This window comes from Rhea pennata, chromosome 2, assembly GCF_028389875.1.
Source record: "Rhea pennata isolate bPtePen1 chromosome 2, bPtePen1.pri, whole genome shotgun sequence".
In the NCBI taxonomy this organism is placed as follows: domain Eukaryota; kingdom Metazoa; phylum Chordata; class Aves; order Rheiformes; family Rheidae; genus Rhea; species Rhea pennata.
Window position 1 is genome coordinate 71307580 of NC_084664.1, and position 26874 is coordinate 71334453.

The 26874-nt window shown below is 37.9% G+C and overlaps 1 protein-coding gene across 1 annotated transcript in view; it reads left to right on the forward strand.

Annotated features, from left to right (window-relative positions):
- The window catches only part of GABBR2 (gamma-aminobutyric acid type B receptor subunit 2), a 431294-nt gene that overhangs the window by 281875 nt on the left and 122545 nt on the right, over positions 1 to 26874 (forward strand). Inside the window, exons 9-11 of the mRNA XM_062567958.1 lie at positions 9520 to 9600; positions 13257 to 13407; positions 13877 to 14009. Of these exons, the coding sequence (XP_062423942.1) occupies positions 9520 to 9600; positions 13257 to 13407; positions 13877 to 14009 (365 nt within the window). The remainder of the gene's footprint in view (positions 1 to 9519; positions 9601 to 13256; positions 13408 to 13876; positions 14010 to 26874) is intronic.

Genomic DNA, 26874 nt, shown 5'->3' on the forward strand with positions numbered 1-26874 from the left:
TATATCTAGGAGATTGATCAAAAATTAAAATGAACATTTTTCCCAACTCTAAGTTTCATATTCTCTTCCTAAGTATTTTTAAATATTTACATGTGTCTGTTCATAATCAGCTTCACTTGTTGGCTATCGCTTGAGCATTCTCTTCTGAGAACTAATGGCTAATATTTCCCATAACTACCAGAAGTCTTTTGGGGCTGAGATACATGGATGAAGCACAATGTGCAAGTGCTAAATGTTTATGCAATGAGCCAAGGTTTAATAACATTGGATCCTGAGATAGGCTGCCACTGAATATATGGCAAGATTTTCTGATGTGCTAAGTATCTGATTACTCCCATTAAACTGTTAAGAGGGGCAGACAACAGAGTGGGAGAAGGAAATGTTAAACTGGTGCCAGAGGAGGACATTTAGAGGATACAGTGATAATTTCCTGAGTGGAGAAGCAGGAGGAGTTATACCGAAATTATTTGGAGGAGTATTTCAAGAAGGAGCTGCATGGCTTCAAGGGAAGCAACAGGGCTGACAGACACTGTGCCTTGTGGGAACACCCAGAAGAAGCAGCGAGTTGTGGATGACTCCATGCTACGGGGGACAGAGGCACCCATCTACAGACCTGACCTCTTGTCTAAAGAGATTGGCTGCCTGCTGGGGGCTCGAATATGAGATGTCATGGAAAGACTGCCAAGGCTTTTCCACACATTAGACTATTATGCTCTTCTGCTCTTCCATGTGGGCACTAATGATACCAAGGGCAAATTGGAAACCATTAAACAGGATTTCAGAGCTCTGGGGATGGTGGTCTGGGAGTCCAGGTGATCTTCTCCTCAATTCTGCCAGTGAGAGGGAAGGATGGGAGAAGGAGTAGAAGGATTTTCCAAGTTAACAACTGGCTGTGCCACAGGTGTTGGCAACCAGGTTTTGATTTCTGTGACCACAGGACCCTGTTAGAAGATTGACAACTGATGGGGAGAGATCGGATCCACCTCACTAAGAAGGGCATACATGTCTTCGCCAACTGGTTGGCCAGCCTGGTAAGGAGGGCTTTAAATTAGGAAAGATGGGGGAAGGACATAGTTACAGAGAAAGAGTAGTCAGCAAAATGCAGCTTAAGTTGGGCTATCTCCAGCAGGTGCATGCAGATGGGCAAGCGCATGTGTGACATGAGTATGGAGGATCCTCTTGGAGCCCTCCTGAGAAACCTGCATGCATGACTGCCTCTCTGAAATGCCTGTACACTAATGCATGCAGCATGGGGAATTAACGGGAAGAATTAGAGGTCTGTGTGCAGTCACAGGGCCAAGATCTCCTTGCAATTACAGAGATATGGTGGGATAGCTCACATGACTGGCATGCTGTCATGGATGGCTACATGCTTTTTAGGAAAGACAGGCCAGGAGGTGGTGGAGTTACTCTTTATGTGAGAGAGCAACTGAATATATCAAGCTGTGCCTGGAGCAGATGAAGAGTGAGTCGAGAGTTTATGGGTAAGGATTAAAGGGCAGGCTACATGGGAGACACTGTTGCTCTGTCTACTACTGGCCACCTGATCAGGAATAGGAAGCTGATGAGGCCTTCTACAGACATATGGAAGGAGCCTCACAATCACATGCTCTGTTTTTCATGGGGGACTTCAAACACCCTGATAACTACTGACTTTCTGCAGAGCATTGATGATAACTTTTTGGCACAGGTGGTGGAGGAGCCTGTGAGGAAGGGTGTCCTGCTGCACAAAGATGTACTGGTTAGTGATGTGAAGTATGGAGGCAGCCTTGGCTGCAACGACCACGAGATAGTGGAGTTCAGGATCCTGCATGGAGGAAGCAAGCCAATAAGCAGGACTTATTGCAACCCTGGACTTCAGGAGAGCAAACTTTGGCCTCTACAGAGACCTACTTGGAGGAATCCCTAGAAGGAAGGGGGGGGTGTGCCCATTAGAGCTGGCTAGTATTCAGGCATCACTTCCTCCAACCTCAAGAGTGGTGCATCCCCATGAGAAAGAAGTCCAGCAAAGGAGGTAGGAGATCTGCATGGATGAACAAGGAGCTCCTGGCAAAACTCAAACAGAAGAAGAGAGTCCACAGAATGTGGAAGAGGGGACAGGCTACGTGGGAGGAATACAGGAACATTGTCAGAGTATGCAGAGAAGTGGCGAGGAAGGCTAAGGCCCATTTGGAATTGAGTCTGGCAAGGGATGTCAAGAACAGTAAGAAGGGCTTCTTCAAATGCATGGTAGCAAGAGGAAGAGTGGGGAAAATGTGAGCCCATTGCTGAATAGGATTGTGGCCCTGGTGATGAAGGATACAGAGAAGGCAGAGTTACTAAATGATTTCTTTGCTAAGGGCAGCCCTCAAGGATCCCAGAGAAAGGAAGGCTTTTCCTTGGTTGAGGAGGGTCAAGTTAGAGATCATTTAGGCAAACCTGAGACCCACAAATCCATGAGCCCGGATGGGATGCACCCACAAGTGCCGAGGGAACTGGCGGATGTTGTTGCTAGGCTGCTCTCCATCATCTTGGAAAGCTCATGGAGAACTGGAGAGGAGCCTGAGGACTGGAAGAAAGTCTATGTCACTCCAGCCTTCCAAAAGGGCAAGAAGGAGGACCCAGGCAACTATAGGCCAGTCAGCCTCACCTCCATCCCTGGAAAGGTGATGGAATAGCTCCTTCTGGATGCCATCTCCAAGCATATGGAAGAAAAGAAGGTGATCAGGAGTAGTCAGCATGGATTCACCAAGGGGAAATCCTGCTTAGCCAATCTGATAGCCTTCTATGATGGTATGACTGGCTGGGTAGATGAGGGGAGAGCAGTGGATGTTGTCAAGGGAGAAAATATGCCTTCAGCCTTCAGCAAAGCTTTTGACACTGTCTGCTATAACAGACAGTAAGCTAGGTAAGCTCAGGAAGTGTGGGCTAGAGGAGTGGACAATGAGGTGGACTGAGAAGTGGCTGAAAGGCAGAGCTCAGAGAGTTGTCATCAGTGGCACAGAGTCTAGTTGGAGGCCTGTGGCTAGTGGAGTTCCCCGGGGTCCCATCCTGCTCAAATTATTCATCAATGACCTGGATGAAGGGTGAGAGTGCGTCCTCAGCATGTTTGCTGATGATATCAAGCTGAGAGGAGTGACTGATATACCTGAGGGCTGTTCTGCCATTCAGAGAGACCTGGACAGGCTGGAGAGTTGGGCAGAGAGAAGTCTCATGAACTTCAACAAAGACACGTGTCTCACAATCCGAATCTCCAACACTGGGTCTCAGAATGGACTACACTACATTTCGTGATACCCTGCACATAAATTAAGGTGAAGTCAACACGGAGCGACTGATAAATCCAGTTTGACCTGTTTGTTAACTACACAGGAGGAATGACTATTCAGTCAGGAGTGCAATCCTAACTATTTTATACTGTATGTTATACTAAACAAGCAAAACTGACCTTTCTCTACTGCATGTTATCAGTGAGTTAGAGAAGGTTGAAGAAGAGAAAAGAACGTTTGAGAAAGTTTGTAAAGTTCTCAAAATGGTCTGGGGGGTGTGAAGTGTCCTGGTGGTTGACTTGTCCTCTCCATTGCCATGATGGTGGTATGACCTTTCTGTGTGCATGTGCCCTTAATCTTTAGTCAGAATGGGAAAGTTAATGCAGGAAACAGCACCATCTTGGCTACACAAGGCTTGTCATCTCCTACCACGTCCCAGCATTGAAAACAGCTTGTTAAAGGCATACCTCGTATATCACATCCATGACAGGGTCCTGCACCTAGGGAGGAATAATCCCATGCACCAATACAGGTTGACCATTGACCTGCTCAGAGGCAGCTCTGCAGAGAAGGATCCTGGGAGTTCTGACAGACAACAAGTTGATCATGGGCCAGCAATGTGCCCTTGTAGCCAAGAATTCCAGTGGTGTCCTGGGCTGCACTAGGAAGAGTGTCATCAGCCGGTCAATCCTTCCCCTCTACTCAGCCCTGGTGAGGCCACAGCTGGAGTGCTGGGCTCCCCAGTACAAGACAGACATGGAACTACTGGACAGAGTGCAGCATAGAGCTACGAAGATGATCAGAGGACTGGAACATCTCTCCTATGAGGAACATCTGTGAGAGCTGGGCCTGTTTAGCCTGGAGAAGAGAAGACTGAGAGGGGATCTTATCAATGTCTACAAATATCTCAAAAGAGAGTATCAAGGGGATGAGGCCAGAGTCTTTTCAGTAGTGCTAAGAGACAGGACAAGAGGCAATGGGCACAAACTGGAACACAGGAAGTTCTTCCTGAATATGAAGAAAAACTTCTTTATTGTGAGGGGGCCAGAGCCCTGGAGCAGGTTGCCCAGAGAGGCTGTGGAACCTCCTTCTCTGGAGATATTCAAAACCTGCTTGAACAGGATCCTGTGCAGCATGCTCTAGGTGACCCTTCTTGAGCAGGGTGGTTGGACTAGACAATCTCCAGAGGTCCCTTCCAACCTTAACCAGTGTGTGATTCTGTGATTCTGTAATTTGTCTTTGTAGACATGGAATTACTTTAAACTTTATAAAGAGCTACAGTGACATAATGTTCAAGTAACAGTCTATGGTAGGCTATTTAGAAGGCCAAGGTCCTTTATTTTCTTTTATAACCATGCAGTTTGTACATCCCAATAATGTTAGGAAAGAGTTCATCTTTCTCCTGGTGTATTAGGCACAGGTTTTGTATTGTTATAATCAACGAGACATGTAGGATTCATTAATTCCTTCATATATTGATTTCTATCTTTGTGTAATTCTATAGGAAATTGCCTTATTTTAGTGTGTCCTTATTATTATGGGCATAAATTATACTGATGATTATGGTGGTGTAAGCACTTTTATATTGACTTATCACCACTAAGGTTATTTGTACTATTTCAGTAAGATTAACATAGCTGAAGGTGCTACAAGCTTTGGATAGAGTCTTAGTATTTTCACAAGATAGCCACTGTTGTCTGCAAGGAGGAAGAATAAAGGAAATCCATCTCTCCCATTTCTTATACTTTGCAAGATATGAAGGAAGTTATGTGTTTCCTTATGTTTTATCTCATCCTTAAACATCTCTCAGCATAAACTTGCTTCTTCAGATGAGAATAAGTATACATATAAAAATGTAATGTAAATGGAATATAGGACATGTAGTGGAAGGAACTGAAACAAAGGTTAGTCTTATTTGGAAGTTCTCAGTGTGACTGGATATCAGTCATATCAGCAATGACAGTATTCTTGTGCATTTTGGTAAATTAATCTTGCTCAATGGATGCTAGTTGCAGGATTATTTTTGTTGTTATGAAATAAGAATAGTTAACTACCTGATATACAGTCAAATCTTTGTTTTATTACCTTTGTGAAACATGTTCCAATTAGTTAAGTGACAGCATGTCAATTTATTAGGAGTTACTTAAAGTAAGCTCTAATTGTATAATAAGTCATAAAAACATTTAAGCCCGCCTTTAAGTTTAGTTCAGTTCTTTGTTAGCAGAAGGTAGGTAATCTATTCTGTGACAATTTTTTTTGAGATAAGCATTAGTAGTTAATAATTCTGTTAGGCATAATCCACAGTGACATATTTCTTGGCCAATTTTCTGTTTCTATTTAGTTATTTTTCCCCACAATGACAGTCATCGCAGTGCTAAAGAACAGCTGCAAATACAAATGCTAAAATCACTCCTCTCCTGCCACAGTATTGACAAACGCTATCTCACAAAAGAAGTATATTTTTCCTGTTTGTTTTTTGCCTGTTTTCATCTGAGCACAGTGTTTTCAATATGATTTCTCTATCATGAGTATGGAAAGATTAAGTTAAAAATAATCCATGCACTAAAGATATAAGGCAACAATGTATTCTGAATAGTGTGTAAAGCAAGAAGTTCCACTTCCTCCTGTTCCTTTGTTGAGGGAATGGCATAGAGAAAAATGGAGCTTGCAGTCCCATCCTTAGCTATACTGGCCTATGCAACAGAACGGAGAGCCATACTGCTGCCTGTGTGCTCCTTAAATGTCTGGAGACAACTGTCACTAATCATCCTTGTGCTTGGGGAACTGAAAAAAGAACAGTTATTGTTTGCTTGTTGGTCAAGGAGTACAGAAGAGTGCAAAGACTATTCATATCTTCACCCTCAGCACTGCTACAGTCATTTTATTGCTAATGATAGGATATCCTTTCTGTCAATAAAAATGTGGTTTATTTTCCTCATAGCTGCTCCATAGTTGCAGCTATTTTAAGATACCAAATGTCTGTGTAGAATTTCTGGACTTCAGTAAGGCTTGGCATGTGCTTTATGAACTACCCTTTTCTATTTGTAAAGGACCAGGCACTGATAATATATTTCACTGGTATTAAACACTTAATGTATATTTTTCATACTCTTTGGAGTTCCAAAACCAAAACTGTCTTGCATTCAGCTCAATCTGCTAAGGAAGTTTGCTGCTTTATCTGGTTCTACGGAGCTTCATTCTCATCATGGCTAATTTCTGGTGTCCAGTCTAGCTAGTTTTAACCTATCTCAAGTATGTTAACTGCACTGCAATTACAATTGCAGACATGATCTGAATGTTGTCTTCATCTGTGAAGGAGCCTATCCGAGAATCTATAAAAGTTGAAAAGGATAGGCTTTGTATGTCACATCAAACAATCACTGGCTAAAATACAGAAAACTTTCTCTCTTCCAGTTCCTTAATCAATAGGCCATTGATTTACACTCCCCTTTATGTATTCTTCCTCATCTATTACGTGCTTCTCACATATAATCTAGTACTAATAACTGCTTACATACAGAAATATTTACAGAGCAATTGCTTCTGTCTCTTCGTTGTTTGGCCAAACTCTCAGGTTTTAGTCTGTTGCTGTAAAGCTGTGGCTAGATCACCAGCAAGGTACATCTCCACATTTGGTACAACATGGAGATGCTGCAAGAAGAATCTCATTCACATCATGTAAAGTCTATAAAGTCCTCAGTATTTTCTATGGACTATAGGGCATCTAATGTGCACGTTGTACCCACATTTATGTTGTAGTGCTTGTATCTCTTCTCTCTAGTTTTTTGTTTGATGTTTACATTTAGACAATACTTAGACAATACATTTAAACAGACAGTAACTATCATGCTGTTAACACAGATCACTGAATCACAGAACAGTTAAGTTTGGAAAGAACCTCTGGAGATCATCTAATTTACCCCCCCTGCCCAAGCAGCACTGGTTATAGCAGGTTGCACAAGATGCTGTCCAGTCAGACTCTGAATATCTCCAAGGATAGATACTCCACAAACTCTGTGGATAACCCATTCGACCGCCCTCATAGTGAAGAAGTGTTACCTTATGTTCAAGTGGAATTTCTTGTGAAATTTCAGGTTGTGCCCGTTGCCTTTCATTCTGTCACTGGGCATCACTGAGAAGAGTCCGACTCTGTTCTCTTTATACCCTCCCTTCAGATCTTATTTAAACACTGATAAGATTTCCCCCTCATTCTTCTTTTCTCTAGGCTAAACAGGCCCAGCTCTCTTGGCCTCTCCTCCTATGGAAGAAGCTCCAACTCCTTGACTATCTTTGTGGCTCTTCACTGGATTTATTCCAGTAAATCCATGTCTATCTTGTACTGGGGAGCCAGAATTGGACACAGCATATTACATGTGGCCTTATCATGGCTGAGTAGAGGGGAAGGATCACCTTTCATGACCTACTAGCAATGTTCTTCCTAATGCAACCCAGGCTGTTGGCTGCATTTGCATTGCTGGTTCAAGTTCAACTTGTCCACCAGGACTCCCAGGTCTTTCTCTTCAGGGCCGCTTTCCAGTAGGTCATCCCCCAGCCTGTGCTAGTGTATGGGGTTATTTTTCTCTAGGTGTAGGACCCTGCACTTGCCCTTACTGAACCACATGAGGTTCATCTCTGCCTATTTCTCCAGCTTGCTGTCCCTCCGAAGGGCAACAAAACCATCTAGTGTATTAGGCACATTGTATCACCTGCCAAAGAAGTAACCATTTTAACATACAGATTACTGCTGTGAAGATTTTATCATTTAATAGAGACAAATATTTATGCATGCATCTATTTCTCAAAGAATTTTCCATCTGTGACAGGAGACAATTTTATTTTTACCCATTAAGTGTACATTATACTGAGTGCAAAAGAAATTTATGGGTGGGCCTTGCAAAACTGGTGCTGGAGACTAGGAAAATGAAATTAGTCTCAGAACACCACAAATGGATCATTTTTATGTGAAAGGAAAGTCAATTTTCAGAAGTGCATACAGAAGTGCAACTTTCGATGACTACCTGGCTACCTCTGCCAGGTTTGCAGTCCAAGTCTGCAATAAGAAGTGAGGCTTATGTAAGGAAAACTTTTGCCTCCTGTGAGATTTCAGATTAATATTAATCAATCTCTGGAAGTTATTAAAATAGAGCTAGCAGCTCCATTCAGCAAAGTTAAGCAGTACACAAAAGCTTTGAGTGAAAAAGGAGAAAAAGTTAATGTGGAGCTGTTGGGTAAAATATAGTCTTTTGAAACTGATCGTCTAGTTCAAGGTTATCATTTCCCCAAATCAGTGTAACAAATAGGGTCATAAGCTCAGAATTTAAATGTAAAATGGGTTAAGTATGCCCAGAGTAGAGTCCTGAGAGAAAAATTTTGGCACTGCTGAGCAGCTCATCTAAGAGACTTGTAACATGGTACCTGTGATTTATATATTTCTCATGAAAAGGTAAAAAGTTTAGCATAAAAATGATGATTTAGTAAATTGATGCATCTCTAACAATACCAAAAAGCTATAAATAGCAGAAATTAATTTGTGCCAGATGCCATCAGAAGGCTGGGACAAATGTGTGATGGAGTTCAAAACATAATGACCAAGGCAGTAGCCGAACATATGAAGTTCCATGGTCTGCATAACTTAAATCCTTTACATACAGGAAGACTATATATGTAACTAGAGTCCCCAAATAACAATTTGAGAGTAACAGTAAATATTTTAGCAAAAATGCAAGCTAACTGTTTTGCAGTCAATGTACTAATTAGTTGTTAATTCTCAGTTGGAATAAGAGATTAGATTCTCTGCATATTTATTAATTAGCCAGTTCTACTCCATACTGACTGGAGCCTGCCACTATAATTTCTCTGGGAAATATTTCACTAAGCAAGATGTCCTAGTTGTTTAGGACAGCAGTACACACGTAATTATGGCATAGAGAGCCATATCTGTTCTTCCAGCAAAGTGTCCTACTCAGTGTGAATCAGTAACTGTGTGTGATCTTTAGGCTGGAGAAGTCTGTGTCCTGCTACAGTCTATTCCCCATAATGCAAACGATTGCTTAAAAATATTTCTCATTTCTCTAAAAATTTGGAAATATTTCTTTTAATGATTTTACCTGCCTACTTTAATATTTCATGCACATCAGGAATATTTCTTTCATTTGAGGTTTTTTTTTACAATTATGTGAACATAATATATTGTCAAAAAGAAGACAAAAGCAGTTAAATAATCAAGAATATATGAACAGCCAAAGCAATTAGTCTTGTTTGTTTCTTGCAGAAAGAAAGGAGGTGAAGGTGGGAGAGTATAATGCCGTAGCTGACACACTGGAAATAATCAATAACAGCATCAGGTTTCAAGGTAGGACCCAAAACTAGAAAGAGATACAGGAATCACATGGATTGCTATATATAGTTTGTAAGAGTGTGTGTTGTTTAGATTATTGTTAGGATTTTTAATATTGAATAGCTATGAAACTGTATAAGAAGAAAGAATTGAACTATTTAGTATTGTACTGCTACCTGCAGAAAAACAGAAGGAGAATTCTAAACAGAAAATTGCAGTGTTTTGGTACCATATAATTGTTTTCTATTCCCAGTAACTGGGATAAATTGAAATTGATTTGTGTACACAAATGTTCCTTGTTATTTCAACAAGCCGCAGAATATCTCTTTTATTTCATCTCCATCAAGCAATAATACTCTAATTTCATCCCCATCTCCCACTCCTCCAGTTCATCTCACCTGAGGAATGCTTCCATGTGCTGTGTTTGTAGATGAAAAGGAGGTGGCTGTTTTTCTTTGGGAGATGTCTGTTAGGCAGTTCACAGAATCACAGAATCGGTAAGGTTGGAAGGGACCTCTGGAGATCATCTAGTCCAACATCCCTGCTCAAGAAGGGTCATCTGGAGTACAGGGTTGAATCCAGGTGGGTTCTGAATATCTCCAGGGAAGGATACTCCACAACCTCTCTGGGCAACCTGGTCCAGTGCTCTGGACCTTGTATTCAGTTGGAACTTCCTGTGGTTCAGTATGTTGCCTCTTGTCATGTCGCATGGGACAGCAGAAAAGAGTTTGTCCCCATCCCCTTGACACCTTCACTTCAGGTACTTATGCACATTGATAAGATCCCCCCTCAGTCTTCTCTTCCCCAGGCTACACAGGCCCAGCTCTCGCAGCTGTTCCTCAGAGGGAAGATGCTCCAGTCCTCTGATCATCTTTGTAACCCTTCGTTGCACTCTCTCCAGTAGCTGCATGACTCTCTTGCATTAGGCAGCCCAGAACTGGATGCAGTCCTCCAGATGAGGCCTCACCAGGGCTGAGGAGAGGGGCAGGATCACCTCCCTCCACCTGCTGACAACATTCTTCCTAATGCACCCCAGGACACCATTGGCCTTCCTGGACACAAGGGCACATTGATGGCTCATGGTCAACTTGTTGTCCACCAGCACTCCCCAGGTCCTTCTCTGTAGGGTTGCTTTCCAGAGGTCAAACCCCAGCTTGTACTGGTGCCTAGGGTTATTTTTCCCTATGTGCAGGACTCTGCACTTGCTCGTGTTGAAACTCATGAGGTTCCTCTCTGCCCAACTCTCCAGCCTGTCCAGGTCTCTCTGAATGGCAGAACAGCCCTCAGGTGTATCAGCCACTCCTCCCAGCTTGGTATCATCAGCAAACTTGCTGAGGAGGCACTCTGTCCCTTCATCCAGGTCACTGATGAAAAAATTGAACAGGATGGGACCCAGTCCTTAGCCCTGGGGAACTCCACTAGCCACAGGGCGTCCAACTGGACTCTGCGCCACTGATGACAACCCTCTGAGCTCTACCTTTCAGCCACTTCTCAATCCACCTCATGGTCCACTTATCTAGCCCACATTTCCTGAGCTTAGCTAAGAGGATGTTATAGCAGACATTGTCAAAAGCCTTGCTGAAGTCAAGGTAGACAATGTCATCTACCCAGCCAAAATATTATTTCAAATGTTATTTCAACACACCAAAGGTAGCTTTAAGATGGCCATTGAGAAATGGGCCCAGGAGCCTGGAGCTAGCTACCCAGCATCACTCCCAAGGGCCATAGAAGCCGTATAGCCAATTCTACCCTCATCTTCTCAACACTTTTGTCCCAGGCAGTTCCAAATTTAACATGGTCTTAAGGATCATATCATTGCTGTATATAGATATGTAGATTCTTTGGAAAGCTAATAATTAAGATCAAATCTGGCTATTATTGTGCAATTCAGTAACACAAGGTAAAGCTAAGTCAGCTTCATGAGCTTGTGTTGTTTCCGCTGGGAGTGTACCAAACTGCCATACCCAGTCCTCTACTACACATACCTCCCAGTAGCAGACACCTGAGGTTTTCATGAGCATGACCAGAGTTTCACTGCAGTGACCTGATCCATGATTACTTATCTGGCTCCTCAAGATCTCTGTCTTTCCTTCTAGCAATTACCGATTGTTTATGCTTAATAAATATAAATCATCAATATTCTCTCTGTATTTTAAGTTTTGTAAGTTTTATCAATGTATTTTTCAATTTTATCAAGTTTTTTCAATGTATATTTTAATATAATTTCCCTTAATTCAGGCACATGCATTATTGCATTTTTGGCTTGTTAGTCATTGCCTAATTTTGTGAAAAGTGTCAAAAGTAATTTGTTAATGCATGCCTTGACATGAGAAGGGGAAAAGTGTAAAATCTCAGTTATTTTTCTCCAATATTAAATCAGCTAATGGTCTCTAGACTATCACTTTATCACGATGAGCAGCTAAAAGGGATTTCTTTTGGTAAGAAATGTAAAGACCAAAACATGGGAAGTTTCCATTTTCTGAATTATTTCAGCTGAACTGGTGTGGATAAGATGTTTTTTTACTGCATAAAGTCTTAAATATTCTTTTAGGTGTCAAGCAGTAGAGTAGATATGAAATTTAGCTAAGGCAGATGCTAGTCAGGTCTGCCTACGCAGTCATTTCATGATAGGAAACAGGCCTACCCTTGTAAACACTTTCCACTGCCCACAGAGAGCTTATGTTGTAAGGACAGGCTCAGGCGTTTTTGGATGCAAAATTTCTTTCTGAAGGAATTCGATATTGCAATAGGTCTTTTGTCAATCCCCTACACCAAGGAAAATTTTAGTAAGTAGATAAGATAGGTCAGGAGAACTAGTGGGGAGTGCAGAGCTTTATTATTGTTGTCAGAAAATAATTCTTCCTTCCCATTAAACCAAAAAGCCTTTAATTGGTGGGAGCTGAATGTCAATCAAGTCTGTGACTTTAAGCATAGCTTTTAAGTTCAGACATTCAGGTCCACATTTGGAAGCACTTGAGAAGTGCATCTTTGTTACCCATTGTGCCTCATCAAGGCCTCCATCCACCCCATCTCATGGTGCAGGGGCTCCAATTCAGCTCAGCTGGGGCCTCAAGTCTCTGCCTAGGCTGAGTGTTCCTGTTTGCCCCAGCCCCAGGGAGCTGCCAGCCTGTAAGGCACCCTGACACATTTCTCTTCAGTGAAGAAGGAGTTAATGTTGAGTGACTGATTAAGGCATAATAGCAAACTTTACTGTTACAGCTTTATTTCAGTTAGTTCCAATCATGGCAGGTATCTAGCAGGGCCTTTAGGATGTGCCCAAGTGACAATGAAAACATAATGAGAAATCGTGTTCTCTGTCTCCTCATTTTTCAGCTTCTGGAACTTCTTGGTAAAACTTACAATTATAGCATGTTTTTACAGTTTGCTTACGCTTTAAAATGAGGATAGAGTGAGTGTATGTTTAGAGAAAGGGATGGTGAATCCATCTTTTTCACCAGAGAAGGTGTTAACCTGCTCCAGAAATACAAACTTTCTTGTCAATCATTTCTGACTTACATATGTCTTTCAAAGTCAATGATATTTCATCAGATACAGCTGTGGCTTACAGTTTCTGAATCTATTGTGGGTATAATACTGAGGACAGGTATAACTGCTTAGAAAAATTCTACATCTGATTCAGCCTTAGCTTATTTTTCTTATTGCAATTCTAGGACTTGAGCCTCCAAAAGACAAAACAATTATACAAGAAGAGCTACGCAAGATCTCTCTTCCTCTCTACAGCATCCTTTCAGCCCTCACTATCCTAGGAATGATAATGGCTAGTGCTTTCTTGTTCTTTAACATCAAAAACCGAAATCAGAAGTAAGGCATTCATGTTACTTCTGTCATAACTTCTTTTATATTTAAGTGCCACATTTGTAAAATCTGTAATCAATATATATATATATAAGAAAAAAAACTGTACGAAGATCGTATTTAAGAACTATTTTAATGAAACTGCTTTGTAGTATATTCACATTGAAACAATGACCAGTTTTTCTAATTGTCATTGGAAAGTATAATTTTTTAAAACTTTTTTACTTTATGCATTAACCCCAGCTAACTAATCCATCAGTAATATAGGATATGTTTTTACTAAGCATTCAATAACCTAAAATAATAGTAGGCTTTATAAAGAAAACAAATAATTCATGGGCTTGTAGATTTCCTAGAATTTTACAAGAGGAGTTATCTATTTCTCTGATTTGCCAGTGTTACATAAAGCTCTTCTTTACTCTAATACATAGCAGTATTTTTTCCCCCTTTAATGCACTATCACTTTTTTCTATAGGCTAATAAAGATGTCCAGTCCCTACATGAACAACCTTATTATCCTTGGAGGAATGCTTTCTTATGCATCTATTTTTCTTTTTGGCCTTGATGGATCCTTTGTCTCCGAAAAGACATTTGAGACGCTTTGTACAGTAAGTAATTCCATATATTGTAGTTTAAGATACTCATGAAGAAAGTTCTGCAAGATGTAGAAACAGAAAAATGTAGTAGTTGGATGTCTCATTCCATTTAATCATTGATACTTTCAAATTGTTCCTGGGATATTTTCTGGGACCAAATTCTGAGACATGTACAACTCTATGTTATCAGTGAAAGTTTCATGTTCATTGGGATTTAGCCACAGGCTAGAAGTGTAAATGTGAATATATAGATTCCCTATTATATTATATTTCATGACTGCTGCTTATCTAGGCTATTTTACTCAGACTTTTTTTGTGAATTACAAAAGCTTTTATCCTAATACAATTTTCCGGGCTAGACTGTAAACTCATACAAGCCTAAACCTCTACCGAATATATCATAATTAAATCAAAATAAGCAACTCTGAAACTAATTAAATATGTCTTCAGCAACACTTGTAGTTATTAAGTAGCTGCTGTAATAAGAATATGTTTGTGTGGATGTAGGTAGTGGTTTGGATTTTCAGTATAAATTGATAGGGATTTTTGGCTACTGTTGCTGTTTAGCTAGAGTTGAAAGTTGATTGCACACTGTAACTAGGCACTATTTCCAGCTATGCTATGTTCTCAGCTCCAATGTTAGAATAATTTCTGTGATTTAATATCAGTACTATTGTATAGCAGCTAGAATGCAGTGCAGCACTTAGAGTACAACCTAGCTCATGGAAACCCTACTTTCACATCAAACTGGAAAAATTTAAAGTGTAAAGACACAAGACCCAAGTATTCTGTCTTACAGTTGTATACAACAGTCTTTTACTTCTGCCAGTGTCTCTTTATGATCACTTGTATTAGGTGATGCACCCAACCATTTAAAACTGAGGCTTCCAAATTAAATTCTGTAAGAAACCTGACTTACAGAATTCTGATCTTCAGATAAAACTTTAAAGAAAGAGCAGAAGTTAAGGACATCACTGCAATGATATTTTCTCTGAAAGTAATACAAATAATATTTAAATTAATCAGATCTTTTCTGCTAAAAAAAAAAATCCCAAGACGGTGCATAGTCCATTGCCTAAGAATGCCAAATATACTCAGGAGTTATCCTCACTATGTTCTTTATCTTCCTTTAGGTCTTTAAGAAAGATGCACTTCACAGCAGCTTTGTTTAGGGGTCTGAATTTTGGATGGACAGAGATAAACCCTTCCAGAGAACAATTCAAAGCATGAAAGTATGATGTCTAAAGTTAGATTTTATGGATACTTCTCAATATTTCCACTTAAACTCACTAGATTGACTAAAACTACTATAGAAGTGAAATATGATGTGATTTGTTCAGTGAATAACATTTCAGAACACCGAAGACATCCTTATTACATGTCAAGGTATACTACAAGATATAGTATATGTGAACATTTAGGATTTGTTGGGGCAAAGTCCTGGCTTCATTAGTTCAGCCTGGACATATCTGTATTTTAGGCACTTAAATTTTAGCAGCAAAAGGAAGGAGAGGAGAGACTATCCAGTGTTCCTAAATTTAGAGCTCAAGTTCTCTATATAGCTAGTAGAAAGGCATACCTCTGAACAGTTCAAAAGGACAATCTCATTCTCATCTCCCAAGTTAGGTATATAACTCTTTGAATATATGGGGAATCAATAGGAGATACCACCATTCATTTGTTATCAATAATCATACCCTTCTTTGTGAACAGATTTCTGATGGCACAGGAAACTCATTAAAAACAAAAAACAAGTTGGTGTTGTCAATCACCAGTCTTTTCTTGTCCTCCTTTGCAGAAGAATACAGTGGCAGGAAGTGGAAATTGTAGGTTCCAGTGTCTCCTCAGCCTCAAGAGGCTTGAATTCAGAGTTCACTGTCAGGCTGTAGGCCACTGTATGACTGGGCTGTCAATAACCCTTCTCTTGAAGCAGTACCATTTGCCCAGCCTGAGCATTGCAGAACCAGAAGGAAAGTGGGAACCAGAGGCAGTTATTAGCATGAGGCTGTTCTAGGAAAAAGGTCTCTGTGCTGATTAAGTTATGAAAAAAATGAAGAGTTTGAGCCCTTTTTTAAAATGTGAAACAGAGCTTAGTCTTAACTTTGAAAAACTAACCAGTGCTTTCAAAATGCTAGCCTCAGAACTATAATTTTAAAATAATCATTTTATCAGCTTTCTCTACTTCGCTTCTCAAATGCAACCTCCACTTCTGTATTCTAAATATTCCACTCTCATACTTTAAATGCAGCAAAATTTAAGTGAGGGCCACTTTATTCTGTCCTACCTTATGTCTCTCTTGTATATACATTTTTTTAAATTTGTAAATTTGTATCTGGCACATTATCTTAATTCAAGATTTTGGGTTTTTTTGTGCAAGATGAATAATAAAACTATCATAAAGGAAAGATCTGGACCACCATTTGAAAAAGATAACTGCTTTACCTAACTGAATAATAAAAGAAAGAGGGAAAGAAAATACTGTGTTCTTAAAGCTAAAACTTTAAAGTATTGCCATACACCTGGAATAGCATTTTTTGTGTTTGTTTATTTGTTTGGTTTTTTAAATATAATTAAATCGGCAGAATGTAGGTTGTGACACTCCTCCCCAGCCTTGGGTATTTCCAGGTTTTCACTGCAGTACAGGGACATTTCTGGTACTGCTTTCCTGTATGTGGCTACTCATGTATCTTAGCATGAGTGTCACCTCTGTTGCTGGCCAATATTACACAGATACAGGAAAATCTTGTGAAGAAACTTATCAGGAATGTTTTTCCCAACTTCTTACTAACTGAAGCAATTCTTATAAAGTTTTCCTTCTCCAGTTAAACGTTTTCTTTCAGAGGATAGCTTATGTTTTTCTCAGAAATCATCTTTCCACAGACACCGTTGACCATGGCAACACACTTTCCCTGGCTCCAGGAAACAATGAATTAATGGTGGGGAATTCATAAATATGCCAGACAGAAACCTGCTGTTCTATTCTGTAACTACTCTTCTGATCTTCCTCCTCCCCCACAAAACATCCGCTATCAAGTGTTGGGTACACTGCGTATTTTGGGGACATGTAAAGAACATACAATGGGCAGCATGCTTAATGATGTAATAAGGCCTACTTATAGATGCTGGTTCTTGTAGGGTTAGGCTTACTACAAATCTTGATCATCCGTTTCAGTGGAAATAGATGATTTTAATTACTCATTATGGTCACATCAGAGACTAGCTTAAAAATCCCGTTTTGTGAAAAACTTACCTAGTCTCAGAAAGAATCAGCCACAGTAAAGAATGGTCAGAAAAAAGCCATTAAGCCAAAAATCATGTGGGTATAACTAAAACAACTACATCTCAGGGAAGAGCTATGTCTACAAAGGGAGAAGAAAGATTTCTTCTTTGGAGAAGAAAAAATTTTGGTTCAGCTTTTACAGTCACATGTAAAACTAAAAAGTTGTCATTAGTGCCCTAAGTCAAGTAATCTCCCTCTTTGTCTTCCATTTTTCAAAAACAATTATATCTCACCAGAATAGTGGTATATACATGCTGATATCTTTAATTAGATACTGTATATATGGTTACTGTGATCCTTCTATCTCAGCATTGTTTGCTGATTCCATTTCTGCAAGGAATAAAAGGAGAAACAGAACCTCATTTTACTAGACTCCAACTCTCCTTTTTCTGCTTTTTTAATGCATTTTAAAAAGATTACAAGGTTTACTATGATATACAATAAACAGTAGTTATGTTATTGTATTTTTGATAAGCTTTACTGCTTATACAATGTCCTTAAATACTCCTGAATCAACCTACAAAGTTCAGGGAAAATGACTTCCAAATTCAAGGTATTACAATTCAAACCTACTGTGCATGTAATCTTTTGTCTTCCTCTGTAACACACTGTTCCTAGTATTGTCTGGAGAGTGAAGTGCTTAATAATCTGTTTCTTTTTCCTGACATTTCTATAACCTACATCAACATATGACAGTATTCCAAGAACACTGAAGTGTGATATAAAATCAGAGCACTAATACCTGAAAATTTGAAAGAATCTTTTTAATAAGTTGTAGCACTGTTCTTTACCATGTAAGAACAGTAGGAGAATGTGATATTTTAGTCAATATGCTGAAATACAGAACCAAGCTTTAAATGTATTTGAGTGTCAGCAAAGCACTTTAAACATATGGTAAAATAATTTGCTGAAAAGTGGTATTATATAAGCCTTTGAAATTATGTAGTGTTCAGAGTTTGCTATAGTGGGAGTTGGTTTCCAAATAGATCTTAGTCTGTCAATTTTCTACAGAAAAGTAATCAAGTATACTATAAATATATAGTAATTCGTGTTCCTATGTTAGGAGTTCATAATACCAAATGTGACATTGTTTATTTCCACTCCGAATTAGAGAAGTCCAGATGTCATATTGTAAAACTCTGGTTACATGGAATTAAAGCTGAAGTAGTGAATGCTACTAAAAAAAGTGAGAAGGTGGTCAGTACTGTACAGAACAGGTAGGCCATGTGATAATAATAGAAAGTTTACTGATTACGCAGAAAAAGGAAAAGAAATAGAATAGTTCATTAAATGCATATGTATGCCAAACTATAAAATACTTAAGATTTGAGGAAGGAAGATAGAAAGAAGATTATTTATCTCTGTTTTTAATCTCAAAATTAGCATAGTATCGCAACAAAAGAGAAGTTAGAAGTAAGGGTATGAAACAAGATGTCATACTAATTGGAAAAATGCGTGTGAGTGGAAAAATAATTGAAGGCCTTCATTACACAGAAGAAAAACTAGAAATCACCACTTCCAGTGACATACCTTTTAAATTTAATTTAATTTATTTTTTTAAATCAATTTTATTAATCAGATATATTCAGATACATCTGGTTAGAGTTGAATCTGAAAAGAAGACTGTTGTAAGTACTCTAGGTTGCAGAGCATCCATATTCTCTACTCAGAAAGGTCTGGGCTACTAGCTAATGGTAGATTAAGTGGCTCGCCTTCTTGCAAATCCTTGTGGCCTTGATGTGCAGCAGTACTTTTTGTTCTCGTGGGTGTTCTGCCTAGGTGACTAAGTAATAGAGTAGGGGCAAGGAAGCTATTTGGGATAGGTCTGTAAGGATTTACACCATTCTGGGAGAAGTCTTTTCTGGAGATATCTATTGGCTTTCAGTCTCCTTTGTATGCTGGAGTTTCTAGACTGGCAAAAAGAGGATCTAAGTCCTGTGGTTTACACAGTCACTAGAATTCAGCATGCTTTATCTTGTACTTGCTAATCAGCATAACTGATATGAATTATCAAGACCAAGTAGATTTCCTGGTAATGTCGCTGTGTCTTGTCATTGTTTTGCCTTCAGTAAGGTAAAACGGAGTGCATGAGGTTCATTGGCAACTGATGATGTCCTTAGAGCAAGACTAGTATCTCCAATGACCACTCTAAGTTCCATTAGCAGTCTTTAGTCAGAGCACTGAAGCTCTACTAAAATGCCCCAAATTGCTTGGAGCCAATTGTTTTTCAATTCTTTTTTTTTTTTCCCTTTCCTTTCTTTCTTTTTCATGCTTGTGTTCAGTAGCACTCTCGTCCATTCCAAGGCATTTTCATACTTTCAATTTTCAGTCAGTTACACTTGGCTGTGATGCAAGCATTCGGAGGCAGGCTTTGTACACAAAGAAAGAATAAGAATTTGGGATGAGATGGAGAGACAGAAAGAGAAAGAGAAGGAAAGGATAGACATATCCACTGGCAAAGCCCAGCTGCCCACTGCAGCATGTGAATCTGGACTTTGTGTTCTTTTCAATCAGATATTCTGAGACAGGTACTTTCATGCTAATAGATAATACAGACTTTATCTTCCTTAAGCAGTACCTTAAAATGTGACCATTCAGCTTTACATGCATCCAGATTTGCAGAAGCACTTAGGGTATCTCTGCTACTATTTTTCTTGTTTAAGAGTAATGAACACTTGAAATTTAGTTCTGTATCTTGTAGCAATATGGTAGGCAGATTTTTTGTTCTTTTTTCCTATTTTTTCACAGTCATATCTATACCCCACAAAGAACAACTAGGTGAAGTAGAACTCCATGGTCCACATCAAGCCTTCCCTTAGAAAATTCTGAGCCTGCACAAGGTGAAGATTGCAAGGTAGTGTGAGTGGAGAGATGCATCTTGCAAACCTGCACATCAAACAGAGATTGCAGTACGGAGGAAAGAGCAAAAGTCAAATGCTAGGGCTATAGGAAGAGCTTCCTAGGTGTTCAGTCTAGGCAGTTTGCTACAACTCTGAAAGTCACTGAGCTGTCTGAGAGCATTTCTGGAAGTAGAGATTTGCCTATGAATTTTTTGTCTATTTATTTATTTGCTTATTTCTGTTTTGTCTTCCCTTGTTTCTTTAAGTTTTTTCTATTTAAAAAGTTAAATATTCTAAAAAAAAATCATTCTTTGGAATTTGAAAAACTTTTGACCATATTTGGAGTAACTAACTAAAACAAAAAGATCTAGGCAGAGCCACTTTAAAGATGCAGCTGACTTTATATACTATGGACAATAGTCAATCGAACTAGTCCCTGGGACTAACCTTAGTATTTGCTTAGTCATGGAAGATATCCTTTAGATTACTCATCAGACTTTGCCAGATTTTTCGTTACTTTGGACTTTTTTATTTGCTTTCTTCTTTTCCTCAAATGTTTATTTTTGGCTAGATTTTTTAAAAAAACAGATCGCTCAACTGCTGCTGACCTACAAAGGGATTTAGACTTCTAATCCATTTCTTTGTTTTCAGAAAACATAGCCTTTGTTTCTATTTTTAGTCTCATCTTTCTCATTTTGCTTGTATGCTTTAGTTTATTTCCTATTTAATTGTCTAGCTGTCAATTTTAATCTGCCTTTTCTGTATAATCATTTCCATAATTGTCCTTACTGTCATTCAGTCTGAGATTGATCTCATTCCTATTAAATTCTGTCACTGAGTCTAACAAGAGCCTGATCAGCTGCTATTTTAGTAAATGGCACTTTCTTGTAAAAAAAATGTAGAGAAAAAAGTTACAAACCTAGATAGATTCTTACAATAAATGTGTTTCATATACTTGAGAAAATACACCATAGCCTTCCCACAGATTTATTTAGTACATTTTGCCTCTTTTTCAGCAGGACAATGGATTTCGAAGCCCCCTTACAGAATCATGAACAATTATAATATCTTTTACACTACTGAAAAATGGTCTGAAATATATTAACAAACTACAGGACTACAGGAAATCTCACAGCATGTGAAGAACTACTGTACTTCATCTGTGTGAAAATTGCAGGATTCAGTTCTCTAATGTTATTTGCCACTTATTTTTTCTAAGAACTTTGCTCATACCACACAAATACTAAAGAATGTGTTAAAAGACCTAATCATGTGCATAAAATGCTTGATATAAATGTGTAGCATATAATTCTGATAGATGAACTCATCGTTTGGGGCCTGCCTCTGCTCACAATGGGAATTTTGCAGTTGCTGATAAAAGTAGGATCAAGCCCCTAATGAAAACATATTAAGATGACACACTTTTATTCATTTGAATTATCCTTTATATTCCCAGTTTGCCAAGACCAGTAGAACGTGCTTAATTAATGTGCCCATGAGTAGTCCACAGAAATCGATACAATTGTCTACTTAAAGATAATTGTACTCTCCAGGGCTAAACCCACAGCAGGGTTTATTCATGCATTTGTCACTTTAAGTGCCTAAGTCTAATACTAAGATGTCACCAACCTGCTGAGAACTTCTGTTCAACTGCAGCCTAATAATCCTGAAGACACCACAACTTCCAACCATGTGCATGTACAAAACAAGTTAATTATTGATATTGCCAAAATGAATCACACTGAATCTCATTAACTAAGCTGGAGAATGTTGGAGATGCCAAGTTCTATGTACAAAAGATTTAAAAGTTCCATATAAAGAAAACATTAAAATGGTCTTAAAGCAGACAAAATGATGCTTTCAAGAGTCTTAAATTTGAGTGGTTTATCTGCAGGAGCATTTAAACATCCTGCTAATTTTCAGGAAAAGTTATTATATCTTAAAGAACCAAAATATTTCACTACTCCATTCAATAATTACTATTTAAAAAAAAGAAGTCATCTGACTTGTCTATAAGAAGTGTGTAGCTTTTGATCCAACACATACTGAAATTCTTCTTGCTGATATTCGACATCTTTTACTCTTCATTCTAATTCTTTACACTCTTCTTTTTGCTTGTTTAGTGTTGGCAAACCAGATGAATATAGCAAGTTTGAAGTTGCACCACAAAAAAGAGAGTGTGTTGCATATGCTATTCAGAGAGTTGTTTTATTTTTTTTTCTTTCATAACTTAACAGAAGACTAAAATGCACCACTTTCTTGATTGACTGCGTTTGAAGATTTGTCATTGCTTCCTTGGGCTTAATACTTTCCCAGGCATTCTTTTCCAGTTCATGACTGCATGGTCTTCTGAGTGCACATGCAATGGTGGTCAAATCACTTTTTTTCTTGTGATGGGAAAATAGTAGAACTTTTTAAAAGTAAAATTTTACCATTTTATCAATTGAGTCAATTTTCCAAGATATTTTGTTAATTATTTTATATAGTTTAATAGTAGCTGTAATTCTATTTAAAATAAATTCAGACAATATAACTGTTTATCCTGAAGTGTACCACTACCTAAAAGAGTATTTTTGTTCACTTACTACATTGTTAGAGTATATAAACAAGAAGGGATCATAGTTTCTTTTGGACAACTTTTATGAAACACCTACTATTATTCTGAGTTTATTATGCATGTTTCTGATGTTTTCTCCACTTGCTAATTTCCCTTTACTAATTCATTGTTCACTATTAAATGGCTTATTTTATTAGTATTGAATTGCAATATCAAATAACTTTGTAGAGCTTTTACATGGGTAAATAAATGTATAACACTTCAAGATTATGATAAGAAGATGACAGGAAAAATGTGTATGGATTTATGTGAAGGTAACTAATAGTAGAATTTGTGCTTTGTAATATAGACTAGCCAGCTAATGCTCAAGGTTGAGAGGAAATATGATTCAGATGGAAGTAACATTATAAATGGCTTTTCAGCTATCAGTGTTTAGACTATTATTTAAGAATAACCTTTCTAAAAAAAATATAAGATCTTTAGCACCTTTTGAGGGGCTTTTTGCTGGAAATGAATGTGGAAAGAGCCCACATTAAAGTTTATACCCCTACAGGATGTCAGCCTCTTGTTTGTAAACAGAGTGTCTCCACAATTCTAAAGTCAGGAGTATTTAAATCTTACAATGTTTATTTCAACATTAATATTAGAGAAGTGGTAAAGTTTTGATTTGTTCTGTTCCAAATTACTGTCTGGAAAATGAAATAGAATGGTCTAGTTCTTTGTGGAGACATTTTCATTGCTGGTAGTCATTGAGCTCTCCGCTGAATAAATGGCTTATAACTATTTCAGCTACTGTGAGTAATAAACTTGTTAATAGCTTCTATTAAGTAATTTATAAAAAAGCACAAAGTCTAGTAATGGGTATTGGTATAATATTTTTAAAAATAGGCCTCAAAATAAAATAGTGTAGGAAATTAAAGGAAAAGTAAACATAGAAACAGCATTTTAACATCTGTATAGACATGTTTTGTTGTTGTATATCAAACAGTAATATCTCCTTTGACATTTATGAGTTGTTCTTGAATGGTAGAAAACAGGTACTTTGGAAGATATATTAAATTAGTCCAAACATCTCAATCAATAAAATAAGTAACTAAGAAATATAAACAGACAATTCAAGGTCTATCCTAAAATGCAGTGAAGATGTGAGGAATTTTGTAATGACATAACTTTTAAATAGAAAGATAAACAGTAACTATTTTTGCAAGTTACCTTTCTATAGGAATGTTTTTAAGTTTTGTGTCTGATTTAGAGCAGGGATTTGAATCCATGTCTCCCACCTTTTAAGGAGGTACTTTTCCTACTCATTTGGTAACATTTGGTAGTTACTGGGAGAAGGGTGATCCTTCTCTGTCTCTTCAGTTGAAATATATAATTAACAATTTTTGACGTGAGAGAATTACCAATAGCATCATGGTGATGGAATTCAGTACAGGCTTAAGACATGTCTCCAGTTATTGATGTTATTTTTATTGTATTCTTTCAAAGTAGAGGCCTAGATAATATTTAAGAATATGATTTTTTTTTGTGGAAGTCCTATGTGCCCTATGTATTAGTTTCTATATGTGTTTCTGACTTTTGATTGTTGAGTGTTTTGAGTGTTTAAAGTTTTTTATTTTGCTTGAATACGTTAATGAATTATAGCAGATAAGTTCATCAATTTCTTGAGTACTAAAAATTTACCTTCATTTTAGATTTATCCTCTTATTCTCAGTAAAAGAGATCACATTTTGATAAAATCTCATGATATCTTTGAGCCATTGGGTTTCCAATGTAGTTAATAATTACATTAAAATGTGTACAACCTAAAACAGAAATACTTTTTGAACCGAACAAGATAAAAATATTTTTTTGAATAGCCAGGTATAAGCATATTACGAGCATAATTGAATTTATTAGTATTCCCAAGAGGCAATTACTGTTTCAGTGAGAACAAAACAGTATCTCTTTAGAGACACAAAAATACCATGTATCTGTTTGCCAAATGTACCACTAAACTGTACACAAAAGAGCTGAATGTTTATTAATAGCATCAAAAAGATTGAATGCTAAGTATGGCTATCACAGCTCAGCTGATGTGAAGTTAAAGTTTTTTGTTTTTTTTTTTTAACTTTCAATTCCTCATTTACCAATGCCACAAGGAGAAACTGCTCCACTTTTGTGGTCTGAGTTAAATCAGAATTGGTACTGATTTTGTAAGCAGCAATCTGTAAAAAATAGGTTCAAGGTCTATAAAGTGTGTATATATGTGTCTATATATATATATATATATGAATGATGTGTGTGTATATATATATATAAAATATATATATATGGGGTGGGTGTGTGTGTGTATATATATATATATATACACATGGCTTTATATACCTTTTTTATATATATATGGTGTGTATATATATTATATATTGTGTGTGTATATATATACATATACACATAAGATATATAATCCTTTATCTCCAGATGTCTATGGTGATTCCCTGGTTGCTGTTTAACCCAGCCAATGGTTGTCTCCCTCTGTAGTGGGAGACTGATAGGCTACAAGAATAGAGTATAATGTTAGAATAAGAATACGGGGAGAGTTTTTCATGGTTTAGCTTGATGATGATCAGATCTTTGTTTATGCTAGATATGTGAATGCAAATTGGTAAAAGCAATTATTTCAACCCTCTGTCACTAGATTGGATAAGTAAGTCATCTTTTCCATCCTCCTTCTATCTTTCTTCCCATCTGTAACATTCTATATCCTCAATTCTTTTCTAACTTTTCCAACCAGTAGCCCCTCCCTCACCTTTAATCTCACCTGCCTCTCCAGTCACTGTCTTACTTTCCTCTTTCTTTTTGTCATACACTCTCTGAGTACACTGGATACAACATCTGTTTTGATTCCTCTCCTTCAGTCTGTTTTTATTCTTTCTGATTCATAGTGCTTTATCTCTGTGAATTTTCGAATATCTCTTCTTTGCCAAGTCCCAAGGTAGGACCATTCTGTATGTCCATTCAGCACTATTGATCATAAAGACTTTTTTTTAAGGAACTGTAGTCATCTTATGTCTCTTATTACTTTATCAGTATCTTTTGTGTGAATCCATTTCTTCTCCTCCTTGATATCCAATGCTTTCTAAAAATCCCAATTTCTATTGCACAGAAAATTTGGGGAAAAAAATCAGTTTTTGAGCACAACAGTTGAAACGCAGGAGATCTCTGAAAAGGCAAAAACTTAACACAGGCCTAGAAGTGCGACATTTATGTTATTCCTAGTATTCTCTTAGACTGCCAAGTTCTACATCCTACATCGCACCTAGATTGTCATATGCATGTTCCAGTATGCATCTGTATGCAGATATCAATATGCATGTATGCATAAAGGACATCACAAATTAAGAATCCCAGACTATCCAGAAATCAGATGTGAAACCAGGCCAGTTTCCAATAAAAAATCTGATTCTAGTTCATCAAAACATTATTTTCTAAATCCTTTTTCTAAATGTCCTGGTTCCCACAAATCAGAAACATTCAGCCAAAAAACAGCTTTATTGGACAACAATGTATGGTTAGCATGGCCAGCCAGAACAAAGCCTACTTTGCCCTTTTCTAGGCTGCTTTCCCCTCTCTTAGCCATTGTGTCTCCCCCAGTTTTTCCCATCTGCACTGTCCAATGCATTTTATTTTTACTTCTTTGTTCATATTTATGCAATATGCCTTTTTGACAGCTGGACCAGGTGGACTCTCTAGAGTGAGGAGGAAATTGTTTCCCCCTCCTCATTGTACCTCCCACTGTGCCTCTCCCATGGTTTTCTGCTTGCTTCTCTGTGGTCTGTGGTCCCTCTTTGGGAAAGAGAAGAGTTTGTTTGTGGTAGAAAAACTTTCAAACAGCCAGGTCTCAAGGGTCACAGAAAGAGATACTTCCAAGGAACTTGAGGGGGCTGTGCAGAGCTTGCTACAACTCTGAATGTCACTGACTTGGCTGAAAGCCAAGACCTACCTGCAAGGATGCTGCATAAAAAATGGGAATTGCATAAAAAGCTGTTGTAACTTGTGTTCTTTCCTCTCTCATCACTTTGAGTTTTCTCTATTACAAAGGAAATCTTTCGAATTTTTATTCTAAAAGAAACTTAGGGGTTTTTTTAGTTTAAATGTCATTTAGTTTTCTATCTCACTATAAAGAAAATGTTTACATGGCTTTATTTCAAAACTGTAGCC